At 33.7% G+C, this 26,093-nt stretch overlaps 1 protein-coding gene across 1 annotated transcript in view; it reads left to right on the top strand.

The window, feature by feature from the left end:
• The window catches only part of LOC118201893 (RWD domain-containing protein 3-like), a 58,901-nt gene that overhangs the window by 24,916 nt on the left and 7,892 nt on the right, over positions 1-26,093 (top strand). Inside the window, exons 2-4 of the mRNA XM_085818341.1 lie at positions 6,295-6,573; positions 7,025-7,185; positions 19,062-19,168. Coding sequence (XP_085674467.1) covers positions 6,295-6,573; positions 7,025-7,185; positions 19,062-19,168 — 547 coding nt within the window. The remainder of the gene's footprint in view (positions 1-6,294; positions 6,574-7,024; positions 7,186-19,061; positions 19,169-26,093) is intronic.

Raw genomic sequence — 26,093 nt, 5'->3', positions numbered from 1 at the left:
TTATTAGAGTAATTTTTATTGAGTTTTTTCTTTAATATGTTTGGTGGTTCCAATATATTTTTACCATGACTTTCTCATTTATACAATAAAACCTCGTTTAGCTCGGGGGTTACGTTCCATCAAAGTAGAGCGTTATGCGAAATAGCGTTAAACGAGGTCATCTCATCATGTAAGTAATGGGGTTTGGGAAAAACGGGTATAAAATTTTAAAATTTATTCGAGTATTTTGATATTTAAGTTCATTAAATATGTTTTTTATAATAATACAAAATAAAAACTTATTTCTTACAAATAAACAGTCCAGTCACATTAATTGCCACATTGTGAAAAAGTAGAATAATCACCTTTCGTAAAGCGGATTGCTGCAAGATATGCAGGAAGAGCCAATTAGGTTCTTTAAGGTATTCACTGGGATGTTGAGCCATACCGACAGAAGTGCAGTGACCAGCTGCGTTAAGGTCACGCGGTTGAGAATCTATGACTTCGAACAATCCGATTGAAGTGGTCCCAGAGTTTCTCAATTGTGTTTAAGTCCGGGGAATTTACTGGCCAGGGGAGTACGGTAAACTCATTCTGGTGCTCTTCGGACCATGCACGTTATACTGAGAGCTGTATGACCTTTCGCATTTTCCTGCTGGTAGATGCCATCATTCTGAGGAAAAACAATTCGCATATAGGAGTGGACATGGTCCTCAAGCGCAGATGCGCATTTCTGTTGATCCATCATGCCTTCTACAATGATGAATGCATCCAGAGAATGTCACGGAAACATTCCCCAGACTATAATGCTCCTTTCTTCATCTTGGATCCTTCCGGCAGTTGTTGCAGGGTGTTTACTTTTCGATTTCTCACGCTATATCCATCTGTCCGATGGAGCATAAAACGCAGACGTCTGCTGCGGAGGCCCATACGCACCGTCGTTGATGAGATACTGTTGGTAACCCCTTCATTCATCTGGGCGGCCAGCTGCTGAACAGTTGCACGTCTGTTCGCTCGAATGCATCTCCGCAGCCGTCATTCACCTCTGTCATATATAGCCCGCGGTGCACCACATTTGTCACATCCCTGATTTTACCTTGCACGGTGTACTTTTACCACGGAGGCACACGAACAGTTTACAAAATTAGCCGTTTCTAAAATGCTTCCACTCTTGGCCCAAAAGCCAATGATCATGCCATTTTGGCTGTCAGCTAAATCGCTGCGTTTCTGCCGATGATTATAAGTTACGGAGTGCCTATATGGTCCAAAACCATGTACCTCCACATCAGAAAAATATCTAATTAGTGGGCAGAAATAGGAAAATTACATAAATGGTTGTCATGATGCACACAAGAGGGAGCCACATTATCTCGAGAAAGTTTAGGGATAGGAAAAATCAAATTTTGATTTTTTTCGGACGCTTTTTTGTTTTAAACTTTTTTTTTTGTGTGTATTTTTTAATTTTATAGTTTTTTCCCCCTTCTTTATTTTTACAACACATAAATTGCGTTTCTGCATGCAGAGTCGTAGCTAGGGTTTTCAGCGCCCAGGGACAACTGAAGATTTCGCGCCCCCTACTGCTTGCCAAGGATGGAAAACATTTAATTCTAAAATGACGTAACATCAGTTTGGCGCCCCTTGGATTCTGCGCCCGGGGACAGATGCCCCCTTGCCCCCCTCTAGCTACGCCCCTGTCTGCATGATTGAATGCGAATTGCTTATGCTTATGTAGCTATGCGTCTTTTATAAGCTCTGTTCTTTTAATCCCTAGAGAATATCACAGTGTAAACTATCAACTAAGTCGCACCCGGAAAACGGATCAAAGTAGGAAAAAGGGCCCGTTGGCTGCGAAGCGCAAAGTCAAGCTGAGATAATCGTTATTTAACTACCACTTATCAAAGAGGTGATGAGAAATATTCGTAACCGAAACATGCATGTGCTAATGTAGCGATATCAAGTTGCATAAATATGAATAAATAAAGTGTAAATTAAAGATATTTACAATGAGAAATGCAGCTTGTGTGTGCTTAAGTGACGAAATTGTGGTCCTGCATTCTGTGAGCAGTAAATGACCTTAGTGCGACATCTTCTGGGACGCATATGTAGTTTAAAATTGCCCGCCGTACATTTTAAACGCTTATCATAAAATTTACTGTTTAATCTATAGAGTCTCATCAATGTATTCTACCTTCCAGTCATCATGCAGTAGTTTGTTCCTAATATAGAAATGTGCGCCTGTAATGGTGCGCAAGATTTTATTTTGTACAACTTGTAATTTGTGCAGGTCATTGCTCTTCGCCGTAGCCCAAACTGGCGAGGCGTAACACATGATAGGTCGCAAAATGGAAAGATAAATTTGTTGCTTCCTGCGTAGGTCCAATTTAGAAGACGTACCAAGTAGAAGATTTAGTTGCTGCGCAACACCTTTAGTTTTGTTAGCTACATAGTTGATATGGGTGTTCACGTGAGCCTTTGATTGAGATAAACGCTTAGATATTTGGCCTTGTCAACTGTGGGTACCCGCTGGCCGAATAGGTACAGTGGCTGGATAACAACTTTTAATTTATTCCTGCGTACGATAAGCAGTTGAGACTTATCAGCATTAATAGAAATCCTCCAGTTGGAGCACCATGCTTCAATATCAAGTACAATATCTTGCAATACGCTAATGGCTCTGTTAGGATTTATTGATTTAACTGCTACCGCCGTATCATCCGCATAGCAGGCGAGTAGCGTGTTCCTATTTTATTTGTCCCTTGGAAAATCCACCGCATAAATAAGTAGAGAATTTGCCCGAAACAGGACCCCTGTGGAACCCCTGCTGAGATCATCTCGTAGCCAGAATGACTCTGTCTGCAGCTCACAGTGAAGAATCTTCTTGTAGTGTAAGAATGTGTCAGTAGGATAAGCTCTCTGGGAAGATTAAACTTCATTAATTTGTAGATTAAGCCCTCATGCCAAACGCGGTCAAATGCTTTGGCCACGTCTAGCATGAGCAGTGCTGTGCAGCTTTTATGATGGAGTGCGGATCCTATGAACTCAACAAGTCTAAGTAGGTGTTTCGCAGTAGACAGGTCGCTCCTAAAGCCGTACGGTTCATCAGGCAGGAATTGCAAGTAGGGCTGAAATTTTTGTAAGATAATCCTTTCAAATATCTTGGCAAGATTGGATAAAAGACTAATCGGCCTGTGATTTTCTGCTTTAGTGATGTCTTTAGCGGGTTTGGGAAGCAAAAATATTTTCGCACATTTCCAGTTTTCTGGGAAGTAGCAACACGTGATACGAGCGTTAAAGATGCCTGTGAGTCTTGTAATGCCACTTTTAGGCAAGTTCCTGATCATGAGATTCGTGATCCCGTCAATGCCTGGGGCCTTCTTTAGATTAAGTTTAGAGACTATCTTCGTAACCTCCTTAGGAGTAGTGAGCCCGCTAGCGTTAAGTGCAGTAGGCATCTTCAGCCATTCATGAACTTGCTGTGCAAACGAATTATTGCATGGTGTTATGTTGGGACTAAATTGCTCCTTTAAGCGATTTGCGAAAATCTTACATTTATCATTATTAGATTAGGCTGTGATACCATTTGCTACTACAGGCCTGTCGCATTAGTGCGTGCTCTTAAGCATTTTAGTGAAGCGCCAGAAAGCATCACAATCCATCTCAAACTCAGCGATTTTGTCATTCCAGTTTTCTTGCCTGAAATCCTGTATTTCCTTCCTGAGCCTTATTCTATTGAGTTCTGCTTTCGTGTTCGGGTCCCAGGTAGTGTTGTAGCTTCTACGTAACCGGTTTCTTTCAGTCTTGAGTTCCTTAATAAATTTAGGGAACATTGTAAGCTTATCTATCTTCTGAGTGATTTTCGTAGCCTCGTAGTAAGAGTTGTTTAAACATGCAATGAGAGAGTCAATTATCCTGTCGATGTCATTTGGGGTTTTAAGTACTCCTGGCATAGGGAGTCGCTTCTTAACAACTTATGAAGCATCGTCCAATCTGTGTAGGTCTTAGTAGTGGGGTAGCTTATACTTGCAGCCCCCATTGTCGCTACTACCGGGCAGTGGTCTGAGCTAAGATCATCATGCCCTTCCAGGATCATATTAATATTAGTGTTCGACATTATAATGTCTAAGGTATCTGGAATGTGCCCTGTAATGCGTTTCTGCATTCTCTCGGACACCCTTTATATAAGCTGCGCTGCAGGGTGCTGCCACCTGTATTCTCTGATTGGTTATTTCACGTTGACGTCGAAAGTAGGTGGTGGTCACATTAATGTGACTGGACTGTGTATTTAGATATAATAAATGAATATATAAAAATAAATAAAATTTTAAGTCGCCATTTAGATGTTAGATTATTCAGATTTTTCTGCATTTTTTTTCTTTTTTTCGCTGCGTTAGAAGTTGTCAATAAGGTAACAAGGCATCCATGGAGTCTTTCCTTTGAATTCCTATCAAAATCTGCATCATTTTCAATAAGTAAGTCCATAATTTCCGTTGTCGATGCTAAATTGGATTTTAGAAGTGCCGTTGAAAATTCTTTTTGCTCTTCTTCAGAATAACTATTTTTAATATTTTTGTGTTCTTCTTGATCCGCTCTAATTCCTTGAGCTTATCATTAAAAAGACTTTCTGTTTCTTGCAAAATTTCATCGAGATCTTCCACATTTACTACATCTAAACGTGTTTGTTTCTTTATTTCGTTCATATCAACAACAGAATCTCTACTGCCATCGTCCGTGTTTAAATCTGGCCAAATGTTTTTCCACACTCCTTTCAAACATTTTCCCGTTACCTCATTCCAAGAAAGATTTATGTTTTCGATTGCATCCACGATACTATAGTTTCTCCAAAAAATCTCTTATTTATTGTTTATCATCTCCGTCTGTTTTTTCAAACATATGTCTAAATGTTCGCCGCAGGTAAAAATAAGCTTTAAAATTTGATATGACACCTTGATCCATCGTTGGATTAATGCATTTGTGTAAGGCGGCAAGAAAATCACTTCGACTGGAATACATGTTATTAAGTCAGATAAATTCGTTGGATGGCTTAGAGCATTATCCATTAAAAGTAGCGCTTTTGGTTCAAGTGTTTATTTATTTTTTATTTTTTTATTTCGCAATAGCGGATAACAGACGGGCAAAATTTTCAGTGAACCTATTCTGAAAAATTTTCATAGCTATCCATGATCGTTTATTAAATTCCCAAATTGCAGCTAAAGTTGATTTTAATATTCCTTTCAATACTTTTGGGTTTTGGGAATGATAAACAAGAAGTGGCTTTAATTTGAAGTCTCCATTGGCGTTAGCACCCAGGAGAAGTTTTAAGCGATCTTCCACAGCTTTAAATCCTGGTGCACGTTTTCTTCACGAGATAAAAATGTATGTTTTGGCATTCTTTTCCAAACGAGGGCCGCTTCATCAACATTAAAAACTAATTCTGGAGGATAGTTTCCTTGTTCAATTATTGTTCTTAATGTCGCTAGGAATTCAGCCGCCACTTTCTTATCTCCACTTGCTACTTCTTCTGTAATCTATATGATATGAAGATTATTTCGATGTTTAAATCTATTAAACCATCCTCGACTTGCAACGAAAGTTTAAATTGTTTAAATTGTTTGTTATCATGGTATGCCATCAAAAGCCATGTAATTGCTGTCTGTTCTACTCAGGAATGCGGCTATCGCCCAGAACCCTGAATCAAGTGTCTCTTGCAGCTAAGTCTGTTGTGTCACCTGTTTCAGTCTGAATGTGATGTAAAATTCATCTCGCTTTTTCCATTATAAAGCTTGGCTTAATAGCATATTGCGTTCAATTTCGTCCTCAATCCATATAGAAAGTCGTTTTTCCATCTCTTCTATCGTATTATTTCTAGAACGGGTTATTCTTAGTTGCAAAGGTTTTTGTAGTTCTAGATGATGACACTATTTTTTCTTTATTCTTAAGAATGGTCGTTGTAGTTCACAAGTTCCGTGCAACATCATTTTGACATTGACGTTCACCACTATCTAATCTTCTGAGCACTCGCATTTTAGTTTTCTGAGTTAAAAAATTTAATTTCTTCATATGGGGGAGGGACAGGGATTTGCAAACCCTGGCATATATTCATCAGGTTATCTTTGTTAGTAACTTCCGGAAAGTGATAAGAATAATCTTGATAATGTTAATCTGTAAATGATGAGATCTGTGGTTGATAATACTGTACATGTTGAAACTGCTTTGACAGATTATTGTTATACTTTTAATTTGTGCCTTCTATTACAGTAAAAACATCAAAAGTGAGAAAAATCTTAACATGTTAATGCTTTATTTACTACATTTCAGGTGATTCCCGAATACTGAAATTTACGCTGAAAGATGCTACATGTATTACATTTAAAATATCTGAGGCATATCCTCACATTCCACCTCAGATTTCCTTGGCAGCTTCAGATCTTCTTAATGCTGAAAAATCGACCATTGAAGAAGAAATCAGGAACTATGCTGCAAAAATTGTTGGATCACCTATGATTATGGATTTAGTTATAAAATTGCAGCAAATTTTAGAAGAAAAGAAAATGAAGGAAAATTTAAAGTGTAAAACATTAATGCCACGGACACAAGGTGTTTATTATGATTGTAATTTATTTCATTGTTTTCCTAGCTAGATTATTTATTATATTATCAGCTGAATTTTAAAAATTTTTATTTCAGTTTCTCATTAAGATATGTAATTTTAAATAATTGAAAAAAATATAGCCACATTTTATAAACTTAATATACTTAATCTGCTAAAACATTATAGAAAATAAGTTGTCTGAAAAGACTTATTGACGCATAAAGAAACCTCATGATCATAAAATAAATTGAATCATTTAATATAAATTTTGAGTAAAGATTCTATGTTTTGCTTTGGTAAATGTTTCTAAAGCTTAAGATTTCACTATGTGTTTAAAAAAATAAAAAACAAAAAATTGAAATATAGTAATCTGTGCTTTCTTAGTATATTTTGATAAAATTATTTTTAATACATGTCTTGTTTTAAAATGTTATATTTTGTTTTTGTATTTTTCAGAATTTTTTTTTGTTGTTATTCTGATTGATCACATGAGAAATAAAAATAAATATTCGAAATTACTTACATCCTGGGTTTCTGAATTAGATCTTCATGGTGCTCTTATATTTTGTCAAAGATGGATATTTTTAATTCTTCAAAACAGTAAAAAAAATATTAAGGTAAGTTGTGATATTTGATTCGCAATTCAAATATATATGTACAGATATATAAATATATATAAATACTTGTTATGTAATTTATTTCTGCTATTGAAAATAATAGACATTTTGCCAATAAATACTTTGGATCTTTTCTGTTAGAAGAAAATATGTGCCAAATAATTTTCTATAGAAAGGTATGTGCATTAGTGTTGCCTATTACTTACGACTAAATAATGATTCTTAAGAATTAAATAATGATTCTTAGAGATTAAGAGATAATCTCTTATAACGGAGGTTTCAAAGTGAGTATTGTCAATAAAAAGTTTTCCTAGGGTACCATTCTATTTTAAGCGCTCTTTTTTATTGAACTATCTAATTTAAGAGGTATGGTTCTTATGTTTGGAAAAATTTTACCACAGTCGGAATGAATTAGCTGATAGTGAAAGTATGTGTTCTCACCAGAAATTTATGTTGACGCATATATTTTTCTGTTGAATGCTATTTGATGTATGTTGTGCTGCACTGGAAAAATAATTTTTTTGATAATTAAAAATTAACAGTTATATTTTTTCAACCATTACGTTTTATCCAGGAAATCTATGAAACTGGTATGTAGGTTATCACACTGTTGGGTCCAGGTGATAAAATTTAGATGTTTGTGATCCAAGAAAAATTTTCTCATTTACACCTTTTGTTTTTTATTTACTTCAAGTAAATATAGCAAAAGCTCGTCTGTACAGAAAATTCGGGAAATATCATATTCCGCATAGGGAAAATTCCACATAGTTGAGTATATAAAAAAACAGAATTCATCTTACAAGTAAAAACACCAAATGAATTTAGAAAATTTCCCCTCTAGAATTATAAAAATAATCATCTCATTTGCTACATGCTTAAATATCAAAAGCTTACATTGAAATTATATAAGATTTAAAAAAAAATAATAAATAAATAAATAAATAAGTGCATTTCAGTCTTATAAAAGCAAACGTATTTTGTGGGCCTTAAACAAAGTAAACATCTGATCTGATTATGACATATCCCTGAACATGAAAGTTGGCAGAGATGTCACTGATCATTCAGGCAGAAGTTTAAATGAACTAATCATTCTTTATTTTGTTAAATAATGAACAGATACAAATTTTTAAATTTCTTTCCATTTTAATGTTTTCAAAACACTGGAAATAATAGAATCTATATCCTTCTTTATCTTTCTTTAAAAATTAAGTCAGCTTATCAAGAATTAATCGAATTTACACATGGTCGACTATTTTGGCGCCTGGTGCAATCTCTGTAGATTCTAAATTCTGTTGGCTGATACCTTCCTAATTTCAAAAATTTAGCAGCGTGCAGTTCTGTGATTATTTTTTAAGTGAAAACTGATTTCTGCATACATGGAGAGTACAACAGTATGTGCACATGAGTTCCTGCAATTCTGTGATATTTTTTGAGATAAAGCAGATCACTATGTACATGGGAAGAACATCGAAAAAATAGTTAAATGCTCTTAGGATGTTTCTTGTGTTTTTAATTTTTTTATCGATTGCTGTTTTATGTAATTCTTAGTGCGGCTTATTTTGCATTGTAGCTTGGTGAAACATTAGCAATCAACAGTTGGCGACTTTTGGGGAGGGGACTGCAGATAATCAGAAAGTACCAAAATATTAATTGAGATATAATTGGTCTTTTCTTGAAATATCCTTATCTGGTCATCGAGTCAATTATTTTGCAAAGAAAATATTAGATATAGCCATTGGTGTTTTACTAAAGGAACGCAGGTGTAGCTCTAAACATTTTGTAAATTTAACAAGAGAAAGTAAAAAGTTTAAAAATGTTAGAATTATTACTAAACCAGCTCCAAATGTACTAATATATATTTAGATGATTTGTTAAGTTTTTTGTAGCATATGGTGGCAACACAGATATTTAGTTATATTTAAACTCACTAGAAGTGCTATTCATCATTCAACTAATGGAACATTTTTGAGCATCAAACATTGAAGAGTAGGCAAATAAAACAAGTAACTTGTCGAAATCACTTAGAATGTTAGAAGTTGGAATTTAGCATGGTGTCGGTGTACCTCCAAAGGCAGCAACAAAGCTTTGTATTTGTATATGCTTTTCCCAAAAATTACAGAAGCTTTTTATATGTACTGAAATTCTTTGGCTGTGTGCACGTGTTACTATATAATGGCTATTGTTGGCAACATTTATACTCATAATTTAATACTATTGCATTATCCACCCAACCATCCCACAGAGTCGGCAATCATTGGGGACTAATTTTTTGCTAACCTAACACATAAAAAACGGTAGTCATTTTAAAACATGGTATTGCACTGGAAATTACATAAAATTATGAAACAATGAATGAAGTATGAAACAATAACAAATTAAAATTAAAAATGCAGCAAACATCCATAATAAAATACTTAACCTTCTATTTTCTTTATCTTCTGTGCACAGCGATCTGTTTTAACTTAAAGGGGGAATCAGAGAATTGCAGAATTCCTAGCACTGCACTCAACTGACCTGATTTAACTTTAAAAGAACATCAGAGAATTGCACTTATTTGGAGAAAACTATTATCACAATCGCTTAATAACAGTTCGTAACTACTTTCGATCTTCAAGAATTCTATAATAATGTAACATCAGAGATAAATAACAGCTAGCCAACTGCATGATTGTATTACTTTATAAGGATTTTTAAGTTTTTACTAACGTTTATTTTATTTTAAACTTTGGTATCCTCTCTTATTTTCCATTTCCCGTTAGAATAAGTGCGAGTAGGATTTTTATGCTAATGAGTTTGCAAACTGTGAAAGGTATTTAAGAAGTGGCTTCTAGCCAAGAGAGAGAGAGCCTTCCAGCAGCATTGTAGTAGTTGCATCTAGCTCACTACATACGCAGGCCAATCTTCAGATCAAAAGGCCAATCTTCGCGTTAATAGTCTCTGTGAAGCATTTAATTCTTATTTAGTTAAGTTAGTTATAAGTGAATATTTCTTATTATTTTACGTTTTAGAAAAGTGTTGATCTCTGTATCCCGAAGTGCAGGAGCACCTGTACGCTGTGAGAAATAAAGGGTAATGTTAACTCTTCTTAAGGGGTGTCAGAAACCCCTATACCGACAATGTTAAATTAGCCATTTTCGATGTACCTTTTCTCAAAATCTGCTGTAGATACATGCTTGAAAATTTGTGTAATTAAAGTAGACCTATCTGATTACACTGAAATAGCGTTTGAAACATTTTGAATTTTAGAGTAATTTACAGAGTATTTTGTTAGGCATAGTAAAATTTATCACTTTTCTCACACAAAAAATTTAAAAAATTTTTTTTTCTTAGTTTATCACAAAAAGCTCATTTCAATAAATATTAAGAAAATAAATAAGCCATAAAAATTTTAGATACCTGCGAGCAGTAGTTCCTGAAAAAAAGGTTCATCGAGTATAAAAAACTCACGTTTGGAGAAAGATGTGTTTTTATGTGAAAATCTTCATTTATCAAAGCATTCGATGACAAATTAAAACTAGATTTTTACAGTTCTAATTTTCATAGAGATTAAAGAATGTCATTTTTAGAAAGGTAAAAGTGTAGAGAATTTGAAAATCCAAAAATACGAAATGACCATTTTTTGCAGATTTTTGGGTCCCCCCCCCCAACACCCCTTAACTTGTTTGTCTATTCCACGAACATAGCTTGAGTAAGCTCCCTGTTTCCACTCAGGATTTCTCTGGTGTTTCCCAAGTTAATTAGAACGAACAGTAGTCCTGACAACTTTTTATATAATGAAAATTAATCTGGACAGTATTTACATTTTTACAGCCAGTGGATCTGTTCACCTATCTACTTTAAAAATAACTTCAAAACAGTTTTTAGCTTGACTTCTAGACATTTTTTCTAAATAAATTCCCTAAGATAAATCGGACGCTTAGATCATTTTTAAAATATAACATCTTGAGATGCGCATTTCTATACTCTACTGCTACCAGACAAAATGCTATATTTCTGAAAAAATTGCAACACTTTCTTTTGTATTGGTAGGTAAACTCTATAGTTACATTATGATTCATTACAAGAAAAAAAAGCGCTAATCTGGCAGAAACTAAAAACATAAGCCTTGGTATTCCAAAAATCGCATACATTTAATGAGTTGCCAGATAAAGTACATTTTCATAAAATTCTGGGTTCCCTGCTACGGCGATATAGAGTTTTCCTAATAAAAGCTCTTGTTTTTAGCTCTTGAAATAATTAATAATGTTCCTATGGACGCTGTCCACATGTATACGGACGGCAGTAAACTTGTTAATGACAGTTCTGGCAGTGGCATTTATATTAGATTTCGGGATCAAGAAATAAGAATTTAAAGAAGAAATCCAGACTTCTGCTCGGTATTTCGAAGCGAGCTTATTGCAATTCTGGAGGGTCTGGACTTCATCATGTGACTTCCTCAGTTAAAAGATATCTGGACCTTTTCGGATAGTAGAAGTGCCGTACAGCACTTGGCTGAAGCGCATAATGTGAGGGATAATACAAGTGAAGACATCCTCAGGAAACTAAAACAACTTTCCCCTTCTTTATCGAATTTGGCTTATAATCTCATTAAGTAGCAGTATTTCATTATATGCGTAGGAAAATTTTTAATTGTTTTGCGTCATCATTTATCTGATAGCATTTGCTATGGATCTTGTAGAGGGTGAATACACGGCATCACCTTTTAAGAATCTTTCAGAATGTTAGGATTTTAATAAGAAAGATTAATTCTGCAATAAGTGAAACTGGCAAGTGGTTAAAAATAAAAAAAAAACTTAATTCCAGACCTTGCGAAGATGGTGGTGCTTTACGAATGCAGCTTAAAATGCAGGGGCATGAACATTTCTCATTAGTGGACTTGAGCATCAAGTAATGCTATAGATGAAGTTAAATTAGATCAGATGCCTTTTCTTTGAAAGAAAAATCTGCAACATAAGGAAAGTTCAGCTAATCAGACAGCTGTTTTAATGCTGAAATGAGAAAAAGTTAAATTTTTGGAAACTGTATGAGCAAATAGTTTCGAAAACAAAAAAGAAATAATCGCCAGTATATTTGAAACTGCATACAAAAAAAAAAAACAAAAAAAAAAAAAAAATAAGCATTTCATGATTTTGAGGTAGAAACTGATGTACAGAAGCTAAATGAAATCACTCTTGATTGATGTAGTCTCTCAAGTCAAAAAATATAATTACTCTTCATACTGACGAAAGTCCTGCTCAAGTCAATGAAATCCTTGATTGATCTAGTCTCTCAAGTCAAAAAATATAATTACTCTTCATACTGACGAAAGTCCGATTGGTCTAGTCTCTCAAGTCAAAAAATATAATTACTCTTCATACTGACAAAAGTCCTGCTCAAGTCAATTTTTCTTATTCATTATTTAAATAAAAAGCACATTTCTAGACATGAATGAGCCTACAAACCTGTCTCTTGATATAACAGAACTTCAAGGTGATTTAATAGAACTGCTGAAAGAACTGTCAGATCACGGATGACCCATTTAAATAAACTTAATTTCCGTGATGATTTTGTGGAAGAAAAAAAATTCTTGGCAGTTTCAACTAATGGAACTGCAGAAATGCTTGTTCAAAATAAAGACGTAATAACACTACTTAAATATTAGTTTCTAAAATTATACTTTGGTATTGGGCTAATCACAGATTAGAACTTTTCCTCTCGTATATAATAAACAGAAACTCACAACCACATATCCAGTTCAATCATTTCAAATTGTTTATTAACAAATTGTACACACTATATCATATGAATCACTGTATCATATGTCTCGAAAAAATACAAGAGAATTAAAATGCCTTGCAGAATAGCTCGACAGTAAAACTTTTAAGAACAAAGAGGATTTCGAATACTAGATGTTCTTGTTTTAGACGTGTTTTGGCTGTTTGATGAAATTTTAAGATTTTAACTGACCATTTCAAAAGTGCTAAAGTAGATGAGAATTTTTTATTGTGGTAAAAATTCTCTTTAAGACTGCCAAATTATTCTCGACTCTTTTGGAAAGTGGGTGATACTTTACTTTACAGTGAAACCTCTGTGACATTACGGGAAATGACCTAGTAAGCAGCTGAGTCAAAGCTGATTTTGATTTCTCTAAATTACAGTAAAACTGCCAAAGAATTTAAGTTTGTTGAAAACTTGTTATAAGCAGGGATTAGTATAGTATCTTAAAATAATTGCTGTCCAAAACTTGTTACAAGCAGGGATTACTAATCATTGCTTTCCGATTTACATCTTTATCCAAGATCTATGTAAAAGTCTACATGAAATGCATTGATTCTTTTTGGTAATAAAAAATTCAGTTAACTCGTCCTGAGCAGACTGCTGAATTTTTGAAGATAAAACAGCTCATATTATTCATTACAGCGAACTTTAGTTTGGACGTGGAAGTCATCGCGTGAGCAAAGTAGCTAAAAAAAAAACTCTCTCACTTTTATTTCTTTTGTGCCTGTTATTTCATTAATACATTGATGTTCATCATATTTCATTGTCTTAATTATAAGCTCCCAAGATGTTTTAGTGATTTTGAAGAAATATGTGTTATAAAAAAGCGGCAGCCCAACTACGGGGACAAAAATCCCCATATGGATCGTCAAAACCAGAAGTGATGATGACGGACAGTCCATAGATACGTTAAAGATAAGTAAACTTTAATATTGGATAATTTCTAACTATGTAAATTCGAAACTAAAGGAAAAGTTAAAAACTGTGGTCTCCTTGAATTAATTTCGTTCTCACTCATCATCAGGATTAAGTAAATATGGGAAGAATTCTGCTTGCAGACCACCACACTACCATACCAGTTCCTTTAGTACCAAAAGATAAATTTTGAAGTATTGCTGAAATTCAAATAAGGAATTTTGTGGTAGCACCTACTACTTTGGCAACTTTTTAAAAATAATATTTGAATGAATATTTGATATAAAGTTAATTATTTTGTTCTATGCAAGTTTCTATATCAAGCAGTGAAATAAATGTCAAATATAATAAATACAAAATAAACTACTGTTAGTTTTGAAAACAGAACAAAAGAAAAGGCATTGAAATATGTAGTTGAAAGTTGCTATATTTTGTATTAACGTAAATTACTGAAAGTTTTCTATAATAGTTTATCTTCTGAGAACAGCACTGTGTATGTTATAGTATACTATTTCAAGCAATCAACAGAAAGTTATGTAAAATGAATTATTACTTTATTTCATGTTTTGGTTTTGAATATGTATATTTGATCTGTACTAAATCCATATAAAAATATTTTAAAACATATATATATGATGGCATACTAAAAGTTTTAAGTCTATATTTTGAGGAAATTTACCAACTTTTACTTAAGCATGCTTATTTAACAAAAGGAAAAAAATAGGATTTAACTGAGTTAGCAGAGATGCTAGGTGAGAGAGGAATTTTTTATAGAATAGAGGAAATATGAATAGAGGAAAATTTTAGAATTCCTGAGATAATAAAGAGAGAAAGAAAATGAACGGTTGTTTGAACTGGAGAAATTACGATTACAATCCAGTATTACTGCTAGGAGAGTGGAGTCTGCAATGGTATCGTCTTCTGTAGATGCAGAAATGCCTAACATAGAATTGAATAAGTGAATTCCTAATTTTGATCGATCCTGAAACAGCCGATGTGGGTTTGTAGAGACATTAGGTATTTTTGGAAACAGGCAAGATGAAAAGTATGCAACGCCTTCGCCGGGAATCAAACCACGGACCTCTGGAATACCGGCCTAGCTTGCAGACCACCACACCACGAAGGCTCGTTAAGAAGGCGGAAGAAATACCTTATTTACTCCCCCCTTTTAAATGGCGACTGGGGTATTTAGGGAACCCAATCGCCAAATCCTGATTGTGGAGAATCCTCATCCAACACCCTTTTAGTTCGGGCGCCACTGTAGAGACATTAGGTATTTTTGGAAGCAGACAAGATGAAAAATATGCAGTGCCTTCGCCGGAACCGAACCACAGACCTCTGGAATACCGGCCCAGCGTGCAGACTACCACACCACGAAGACTCGTTAAGAAGGCAGAGAAATACCTTATAAGTTTATTTCTGGACTTGCTTGAGAGGCAATTAAGCCTTCTGGAGGTACCAGTTTCAAAATGGGTAGTCTATCTTATTGGTCTTCTACCAACCGATTTTGTTAAACTAATTGCAAAAGAATCTTTTGATGACGCTCAGGGTTATCAGAAAATTAAACAGATTCTCTTAAAGCGCTTCAAGTTGAGTGCTGAGAAATTTCGACCACTGTTTACTCTGTTTTCATAAGAAAATTCCTGAAAACACCTGGAGAAACTTTTATTTTGACTTACAAAACTATTTCAATGGGTGGCTTAAAGAATCAAAAGTCACGACGTTCGAGCAGTTAAAGAACTTGATACTGGCAGATCAGATTAAGAAAGCCCCTCCAGATTATAAAGAATATTTTTTTTTTTTTTTTTTGATAACTGGAGGGAGTGGAACAGCCCACTTCAGCTTGCTGGGACAAATTAGATCTGTATGAAGAAGTTAGACATGTACGAAATAAAAATGTGAGTAAGGAAACCCTTAAATTTCAACAAGGAGATGATCCCAAAAATTGTAGAGGTAATCCTCAACATACTAAAAACGTCTCATCAACAGATAATGCAAAAAAAAAAAAAAAAAAAAAAAAAAAAAAGAAGAAGAAGAAGATCGACCACCTTTTAGTCTCTATGGATGTGGGAAGTCAAGCTTCATTAAGGTTAAATGCCTCTTCTACTCCGCTCCTCTCGAAAGCAGAGACTGATTTCAAAGATCCTTCAGACATTCTCTGCCGAGGGACATCAGATGACTCTTTTGAGAGTTAAAATAAACGGCTTAACCGGATTTGTATCTGCTGGCACTGGAGCCAGTCGCACTATAGCAGGAGAAATGTTACATCGGCTTCTGAAAGAAAGAGGAATAGAATTTGGCAAAAACCAATATGAATGTTACCTTCGCCGATGATGTCTAGAAGGCAACAGAAGTAGATATTCAAATTGAAGCACGATCGTTCCGAATAGCTTTACTTGCGTTACCTACAGCAAAAGATAAGAGAGCCTTTTTAGTAACTGAATTTTTTCGTACTGCTGGAGCTGTTTTGGAATTTCCAAACACTAGAGGGTATTTCCATGACAACCCTAAACAGAAATTTAGCTTTAGTGATTACACTTTCAAATCGTCTGAGCGTTCAGAATATAAGTCGAAATTTAACAAGTTTCTGTGGAGAGAAAGTTAAGAGAAATAGCTGCTTAGTTCAGGTATCTTTCAACCAGGGAAAAAACCTATTCCCAAAGTCCGACATTATATTAACACAAGTAGCAAGCCCCCTGTCATAGTTCGAAGTCATCGTATATCTCCATCAAAGAAAGAAGTGGTAAGAAAGTTCATGAATTCCAATGAATATTATAGTTGTGGAAGAACTGGTCACATGGCCCAAGATCGCAAAAAGCACATGAAAACGTGTTACGTATGTGGAAAACGTGGCCATATAATCTAGAGACTGTGAACAGGAGGACCATTTATGCTATGGGTGTTGTAAAATAGTGTAAAATAAGCCATGCTTCCCGTGCCTGCTCCAAAGTTAACTTTGTTGCGGATATGTTGTCCCGACCGTTTAGTCAACGTAAAGAACAGCGCGCAAGATTTGCATTAATCTCTGGTACTGATGATCCTTTTTGTTCGATAGGTGACTATCATGTATGTGCTCTTCGGCCACATGAAAGGCAAGACTCTACTCCTTTACTCTTGATCCTAGGAAGAGGTCGAACCAGAAGAACCCCTGAACCGGATGGACGAGCTGTCCTTACCATAAAACAGCTTTCAAGAGCAAGCCAAATCCAACTTCCGCTGTATGCCGAGATTGGCATGAAAATTTCATGCAGTGTTTCGGTTGTCAGAACTTCAAGGGCCATAGAAAGGCGCTTCAATTAAAATGAGTGCAGCACAGTAAGTCAAGGAGGAGAGGATAGAAGATGGCGAAGGGGCGTGGCCAGTTTGTCACTTTTAGATATGGCTATGACATCACATCGGCTGGATAGCTTTTCAAAGTCTGATGCTGTAAATGACATACTTATGCATTTGAGAGATTAAAAATATCATAAATAGTAATTTTACATAGTACAAATTAAGTTTTAATGCATTAATATTAGAATTCAATATTCTAAGTCCAGTGCAAATAGCAGAACAAGTCACAGTAGTTTTGAGATGAAGTAGTTACGTGATACTTGAGGGAATAGCACTTCGTAGAAATAATGAAACATGAAATAAAAAGCACAAAATATGCATATATACACTACAGAATCCAGTAGTAAACTACAATCGTAGAGTTTACAAAATTAGTGATCACGTGGGTCACTTGAGTGGTCATCTGCTCGCACTGATGCTAGGAATAAGAGTAACTCGACAGTCCTACATAAATATAACTATGCAGAAATACAGTTAGTAAAACTTCTACTCTATTCATGAGTAGAATGATGATAGTAGAAAAGTTCATATACACATATGTTTACAGAGCACACAGTTCAGCAGTTATCTGTATGGTGAAATTTACATTCATGTCGGAGCTCCCAGGTCGACATGACTTCCTCGCCTCTGACCACCCAGGTCGGAGCTCAGCAAGTTGCTGCTTAATTTTAAGTCCTAAGTAGAAATTTTTAGAATGCGAAACTGGCACAGTGCATTGAAATTTAAGAGGGAAAATTCTGATTTGTACTTAACAGAAAAGCAGCATACGCCCTAAGATATTTATTTATCTTCACTTAAAACTTCGTAGTGAAATGTATCAAAGTAACTTAAGCGCTCGTAATCGTGTGCGTTAGTGAAAAATATTTTATTAATTTTGCAGAGAAAATCTTTTATGGGTTCACTCTTGGTGGTTAACTCTTGGTGGAGGAGGTTATTCCGTACATAAAGAATGAGAGTTTGTGATGATACGCCAAGAATCTTTTTTGCACAACTTGTAGTTTATGCAGGTCCCAATTAGTGGCTTCTGCCCACACCGGGGAAGCGTGAATCATAATAGGTCGGATACTAGCTAAGTAAATCAGTTTCTTTTTTGCTAAATCCAACTTTGAATATTTGCCTATGAGGGGATAGAGGCATTTAAGAATATTTATGACCTTATTTCTGACATTTAAAATGTGAGGAGTCCTTGTAAGTTTATGATTGAGTATCACGCCTATGTATTTCGCCTCAAGAACAAGCCGTAAATTGAGGACAATTTATACGGCTTGAGGGAAAGACTGTAACGGATGGCGTGAGTCATTCTTCAAACGGAGTTTGTGCTCTATGTCACGTGATGCGAGATTCACCAAAATATAATTATTCTTTTTCCTTTTTATAGGTGATGTGACACAACAAACTTTAGTTAGAACTTGGAACTGGTCGCGCGAGTAATGTAACTAAAAAAACTTTCTCACTTTTATTTCTTTTGTGCGTGTTACTTCATTAATAAATTGGTGTTCGTCATACATCATTATCCTAATTATAAGCCCCCAAGATGTTTTAGTGATATTGAAGAAATGTGTGGTGTATTGTAGAATTAGTACTGAGCTCTAAAGATAATATGAAAAAGCTCTCTAATTTTTTTAGAATTAGGTAAACAACAGTAGTGTAGAGATTTCTCTAGCAATGTTTCTGTTGTTATTAACTTATAAGTTCTGAATGTAATATTCTTATACCTTGTCGTAGACTCTGAATACCAATTCCCATTAATGCAATATATCATTTGTGAAAATATTAAACCAAGTAAACAAAGTGACTGTCCATGCTGCATGTTGTTTTCAAACAATCTAGCTGATACGTAATTGTAATTTTTTTTTATTTTTTTTTAATAGGAGTTCATTACTCGGCTCAGAACTGTACCCATTGATGTTGATTCTTCTGGGAAACCATGCAAGGAAAAAATGTGCAAGATTTTATATGAAGGAACAGGTTACAATAGGTAAATTTTCTATAGTGTGCGTGTGTTGAATAATCTTCATTTATGTGTGTTTCCTAGCCATATCTTGATTTTCAGTGGTTCTGGCTAAGAATATGAGAGTCGTTTCCAAAGTTTTAGAAACTCAAGTTCAATACTAGAACAAACATACAAGCAATGTTATCGGCCAGAGACAAGTCTTGACATGTTTATGCAACTGTTCAATGCAATATTATTCAATCTGATTGAGTTGCTTGACTGATGCAGGCACATTTTTGTAACACTATTTCTGCAACTTTGGAAGATGCAAAGAGCAGTTATTTTATTTTTGTGAAAAGAGGGTGTGGAAACTTCAAAAATTTTTCAACGTCTGCAAAGTCTTTTGCTCTCACATTTGGAAAAACATTTATGGAGTGTTCAATATGAGAGTTAGTCATGCCATAAAGAGAGGGAGAAGAGAGACTGAAAAAATTCTCTGAGGATGGCTTTAAAAAAATTATTTTTTCATTCGGATAAATTCATTCAGTTAAATGGAAATCATTTTGAAAAACTTCATTGTAATATGGATGAAATAAAAAAATTATGTCTAAATTGCTAGAAGTAAGGAAATGTCGTACGTAAAATGAAATCATTTACTTCTGTTTTTATTTAGGCATTTCATCTCAAGTGGTACATTCAGTTCTACACCAGGAAATTTTTCACTTTACTTTTTTGTGTACTGAATGCAAATTTAACTAGAATTCAGTGTTGATAATAATAAAATATTTTTAAAAATAAATTCAAACTTTTCTATCATAGCTTCTTAGGAGCCATCTTGTTATAATGCTTCCTGTTTAATTAACATTAAGAACTTTTTATGCATTTATGTTTAGTTAGTTAATTTTATTTATTTATTTCTTATTCGATCATAAATTATCGTTTTTTAAGATGATTAAGTTTTGATAGCATCAGTTAATATCCTAATAAATTACGATTTTAATCTATTTATTTGTGATGCAGTGGGATCTGATGATAGCTTAGATTGCAAATTTCAAAGCTCCCCCGAATCAGCACATAGTTCCTCATAATTTTTTTTTTTTTTTTTCTTTTCATTTTTACTTCCTTGTACGAAGTAAAGGAAGCATTTTAATTGCGAAAAATTTCGGGTATCATATTTCAACGAAAATATCTATAAGTAATTTCTCTCGCCTTCTTGGCATGCCTTCGTGGTGTGGTGGTCTGCACGCTCAGCACGTAATTGTTCGATTCCCGGCAAAGGCGTTGCATATTTTTCATCTTTCCTGCTTTAAAAAATTACTTAATGTCTCTACAGTGGCGCCCGAACTAAAAGGGTGTTGGATGATGATTCTCATCACCCAGGATTTGGCGATTGGGTCCCCTAAAAACCCCAGTCACCCTTTAAAAGGGGGAGTATATAAGGTATTTCTCCCGCCTTCTTAACGAGCCTTCGTGGTGTGGTGATCTGCACAGTGGACCGGTATTCCAGAGGTTCGTGGTTTGATTCCCGGCGAAGGCGTTGCATATTTTTTTCTTGCCTTTTTCCAAAAATACCTAATATCTCAACAAACTCACATCGGCTGTTTCAGGATCGATCAAAATTAGGAATTAAATTATTCAATTCTATGTTAGGCATTTCTGATCTACAGAAGACAGAAGGGTTAACTGCCTCTCAAGCAAGTCCAGAAATAAACGTTTAAGGTATTTATCCTGCCTTCTTAACGAACCTACGTGGTGTGGTGGTCTGCATGCTTCTCGCGTAATTCAGAGGTCCGTGGTACGATTCCAGGCGAAGGCGTTGCATATTTTTCATGCTTCCAAAAAGTACCTAATGTCTCTACATATCCATTTTGACCGCTGTAGAATGCATTTAAACGATGTTTTTGCGTGAACATCTGTACATACGGACAGAATAAAGGACTCTTTTTCCCAAAATGGAGTGAAAAATGAATTCAGAAGGTATTTTTTCGCGACTTCTATACGTACGTGCGTATCTATGTATCTCGTATAGCTCAAAAACGAGTAGAACCTTGAAATATTTTATACAGAAGTGATATAACAAGTATCTGTGCACCTCCCTTTTTGGTTGCAATTGGAGGCACCAAACATATACCTATATATAAATGGCGAGTATGCATATACCCACTCTATTACCCGGCTCGCTAAGCTTAGGTTTTTTATTCTGATATGTTGGTAAATTTTGTGTTTTTTGATTTCAAAGTGATTGAATTACGTGGTTTTTATGTTCGGGCTAAGGTTTGTATGCCTTTTGTTACTCTGCATAGTTGTCGAATTATCTATCAACAATGTAAAAGTTGTTTAAGTGCTGTTAAGCGTAACGAAACCGCCATTTGTTTACATTTGACAACTCTTAGTTGAATAGTGTATTAAGCAAGCACTTTAGAATAAAAGGAGGCAAGGTTCGCAGTTTCCTCCACTATCAGGGAATGAAACGCTACCTAACAGGAGGCGTCCATGTTTGTAATGTCAAAACATTGCATTACGGCAGTGAAACGTACATGTTTCGAAGCTGTTCCGTGCATATATTTTCCAGTAAAAATGTGTTAAATTTATAATGAATTGTCTCGCTATTGTATGGTTAAATTTTTGTTTTATAAAAATAAAAATGATATCCATAATTTACTGTGTACAGAAAGCCTTTAAAAATTATGTTTCTGCGTACTTCAAGAATTTGTTTAGGGTTTATTAGCAAGCTCTTGGGTGTACTTTCCAATTTTTCCTTTGAGAAGTGATATTTCTGATTTATTCACAATATAATCATAATTTATTAAAAAATCATTTACAAATATTTAAGCGATAGGAAAGAAGGTTATTTTATTTTAGTATGCTTAATACTTCAGCTTTAGGTTGTAATACACTAAAGCGGAAATTCACGTATTTTTATTGGCTATAGCAGTTGCTGAAATAGCTTATTTCAGGAGACGGTACTTGATGCAAATAGCATTTAATTTTTTAAGGCATTTATTAGCCTACTTTAAAAATCTAAATAATTCTTAATTTCAATTAAAAAACACATTTTAACTTTTATCTCTTTTTAGAAGTTTTTTTAGGGGGCGGATTGTTTTTGTGGAAACTTGAGAAAAGTGTTAATTTTGATTCAGCTACATTATATGAAATAACTTCATGGAATCAGAAAATCTAAAATGCTAAACAAATAGATAAAAATAAACAGCAAATAGATTTGCATGATACATGTCAAAAGAGACAGCTATTTAAGGGATGGTTGCTCAGCTCAGTGCATCTCTAAGTTCCATTAAAAAAAATTAAAAGCTTATTTAAATTCTATTATAACTGATTTCTAATGCTTTCCTGATCAGAAAATTTCTACGTATAATAGGAAAATGTCTTAGTCTGATATTGAATTAATGCAACAGCGATAAAAATTCATGCCCATTTATACTAAAATTTCTACAGTAGACACAATACCGCAGTATAGCTGTTCTTAATGGATTACAAAGGTATCTAAAGATGTTTATAAAAAATTTTATTCAATTATAGTTCAAATATATCCTTGGCCATTTAAGTGAAAAAAATGATGTTTCAAAGACAGTTAAGAAGAAAACTATAAAAAAGGAATAAATATCCTAATAATTTTACATACAAGATAATAAAAAGCTTAAATCAAAAAAATCTTCAGAAAAAACTCTATTTTTACAGAAGAATATATGCACGGTAAATTTATAGCATTCTGAAACAAATTCCTTTCATTGATTTAGAAACATTCAGAACACTTTCTTCTTTATAAAACAGTACATAAGTATAATGAGATATTCATTATATATATATTTATAATTTATGGAAATAAGCAATCAAGTATTTTTATAACAGGTTATTTACTGAACCTTACATACATATAAAATTTAATTTTTAAATGTAATAAGCAAATGGTTAAATATGACAAGTATTTTGGCTTACCTTTTAATAATTCTAGGACATACAAAATTCACAAGTATTTCAACATGTTTCGAGATGTTCATTTTACACAGAAATAAATAAATATGAAACGATATAAATTTACATACCTTTCTGCTTTTATATCTAATGGGATATACTATTTCAGCTTATATATGCAAAAACAGAGGCATAATTGTTTCCATAAGCTATATATCACATGTATTAAAGTATTTTTTTTTTTTTTTTTTTTTTTTTTTTTTTCCCCACTGACCTTTGAATAAAATGGTTTTTGTGTATATCTGTCGAGCAGATTCAGCAGCGTTTATTTTATTTTTCTCCCAATATACATATTTTACACAGAAATAATTTTTTATAACCGCCTTTACTAAATGAACTACATAATGAAAATTGTTGCAGTGATAGACTTCCTTGCACAGGTCACAGCAGAAGTAGTAACATGGCCGCCAAGATTCACTGCTTGAGTTGAACCTTCTCTACTTCTATTCTAACCACCGTGGTTAGTTTCACAATGTTGCATTCTGGATTATGTATCTGGAACTGTACAGTTAGTGCGTTAAGACTATACCTGTTCGATCAATAAGTGAAATTCTGGTGTCCTGCTCACTTCTAGGTATACTTATTTTATCTTTTGGAGCATTAGTCCCCCAAGTCCCGATCCGTTGACCGGTGTCCGTGGATCAAATGGTAGCCCATTTCATTGAAACTGAATTTAAATTCCTAGGTTTATACCCCAAATTAAAAACATCTGTGTTTCATTAAAATTTTATGTATTTAAAAAAAAGGCCCCCGAAGGTAGTGACATAATTTTTTTAATGTTTTAAAAAGTAAAAGAAAAAGAAAACCACTGTAACTATTTTCTCTTTCAATTAGTTAAAAAAAATCAATCATCATAACTATAAATATCATAAATAAAACACGAATGTAACTGTGTTTGGTGAAAGTGTATTTTATTTTGAAGGCATGTTTAAATACAATTAAATAAAAATTAATAAATCAAAATAATCTAAAATATAAACAATCAACGCCCCCCACCACCACCACCACCAGCAGGCCGCGGTAAAATTATCAAACGTAGACCTGTCCGCTGTGATAAAAGGTTGGGAAACACTGTTTTGGGGGACTGAGTTTTCAAGAAAAGCATGATCTTATATTCGTAGGTAAGCCTACTTATATCCATAGATGGTGGCGTCCCGAATGCGGTGAGGAAGGGGACTTTGGCGTTAATTGCGAAGGGGAAAATAAACAAAAGCGTTAGGGATCATAAGAGGAGATATATTATAAAAGAAAAGTGTTTTTAGGTCTCGTTCAGTATCAGTATATCGAGAATAAAAACTTGAATGGAGCTACAGAGTTCTCCTTTATTTTTCACTGTAAGTCCGTAAAGTGTGCAAAGATATATACTGCTAAAAAAAAGGGGGGGACAGTTCTATATCTTCCGTTCTACCAGGCCGATTGACAGAATTCAAATTGCGTTTTTCATGTCTCGAAAGCGCGACTTAGGATATATATTAGATTTATATATAGCACTATTCTAACGTAGGTATTTTGACACAAAATCGGACTTTTTCTGAAATAACATACCAATTTTTTTCCATATTTCGATTTTACGACTCAAATTATGCCAGAATGCCAAGTTTTGTAAAAACCGTTCGAGTAGTTTTTAAAATATTAGCTCTCATAATTTTAGCTCCTCAATGTTAATTGATTTTGGCAAATATTTATTAATATCTCCTTTTATATTAAACTTTTTTGATTTTTCCTTTCACATTTCGAAATTTAGGTTCATTCCAAATAAAATTTACCCATTTTTTGTGTTTTATTTTTTAAATTTCTATTTTTAAATAATTTTTATAAATTTTTCGAAAAATTTTGAATTATAACCTATAAAATTTTTACCATCATCTTACAGTACTAGGTGTATTTCTAAGCATACCTGCAAAAAATTAGACTTTTTTATTCAAAATTTTTTAAGATATACACGAATTTACATATTTTCGCGTTTTGAAATTTGGCATCTTTTTTTTTTTTTTTTTTTTTTTTTTTTGGAGCGATAATAACGCCAAATGTGGTTTATGGATTTTTGTTGCAGTGAATTGCCACAGCTATTTTTAACCTTAAATTTCAAATAAATTTTTACGGAGAATTAATTATATGAAATTTTTCCCCCAATGATACGTAATAAATATTTATAAATACTATGTGAAAAATTATTATTTTTTAAAATTATAGATGATATTATTCAAATTGTTAACTTTTTAAAAAAATTTCTTCCTTTTTTCCTTTTTTAAAAAAAATTTTTGTAAGATTAAATTTTTGTCTTCGGCGTTTTATCGTCTGCTACTTTACTTCGTTTAAATCGAATTGTCTAAAACTGAGAACATTTGTTTGATGTTTATTTGAATTTTATGACATTAACTGCATAATTTATTTCTAAACTATTTTCTTATGAAGTGGCTGAAAGAGCGGCTGATACTATCATCTATATTTTTAAAGCGCAGTATATTTTTATAGAAACATAAGATTTAGAATAATCATTCTTATAAAAGTCAAATTTTGATATAAACATACAATCCTCTAGAGAACGAATTAATGGAAGTTGAATGGTTATGTAGAAATGATCTGAAGCTACTTAATGGCTCGATAAGTCAGCATGTTCTGTGGACAAGTAAGAATAAAACGACACCCAACATTCTTGATTCAGTTACCAACGAGGGTACGATGTTTATTAAATGAATTTAAGATGATTTTAAACATAAAAAATCGACTAATTTTTTATCCTAAAATGTATTTTTCTGCGTAGCGCATTTTCATTATATCCTTAAAATTCTAATTTAGAATGTAATTGTCAAGAACTGAATTCTAACCATCAGCAATATAATAAGTAATTATTACGGTTATTAATAAATCCTTCTTGTAAAGTAATTGCAAATATTTTAAAAACTTTGTCTGAATGCAAATATTTTTCTATGCAAATATTTCTAATTTTATATTAATCAAGATTGCACAAGATATTATT

This window comes from Stegodyphus dumicola, chromosome 6 (assembly GCF_044657685.1).
Source record: "Stegodyphus dumicola isolate Sdum_Otavi_A_Nest chromosome 6, ASM4465768v1".
Lineage (NCBI taxonomy): Eukaryota > Metazoa > Arthropoda > Arachnida > Araneae > Eresidae > Stegodyphus > Stegodyphus dumicola.
The sequence above is the reverse complement of the archived record's forward strand: the minus strand, read 5'-3'. Positions and strand labels throughout refer to the sequence as shown.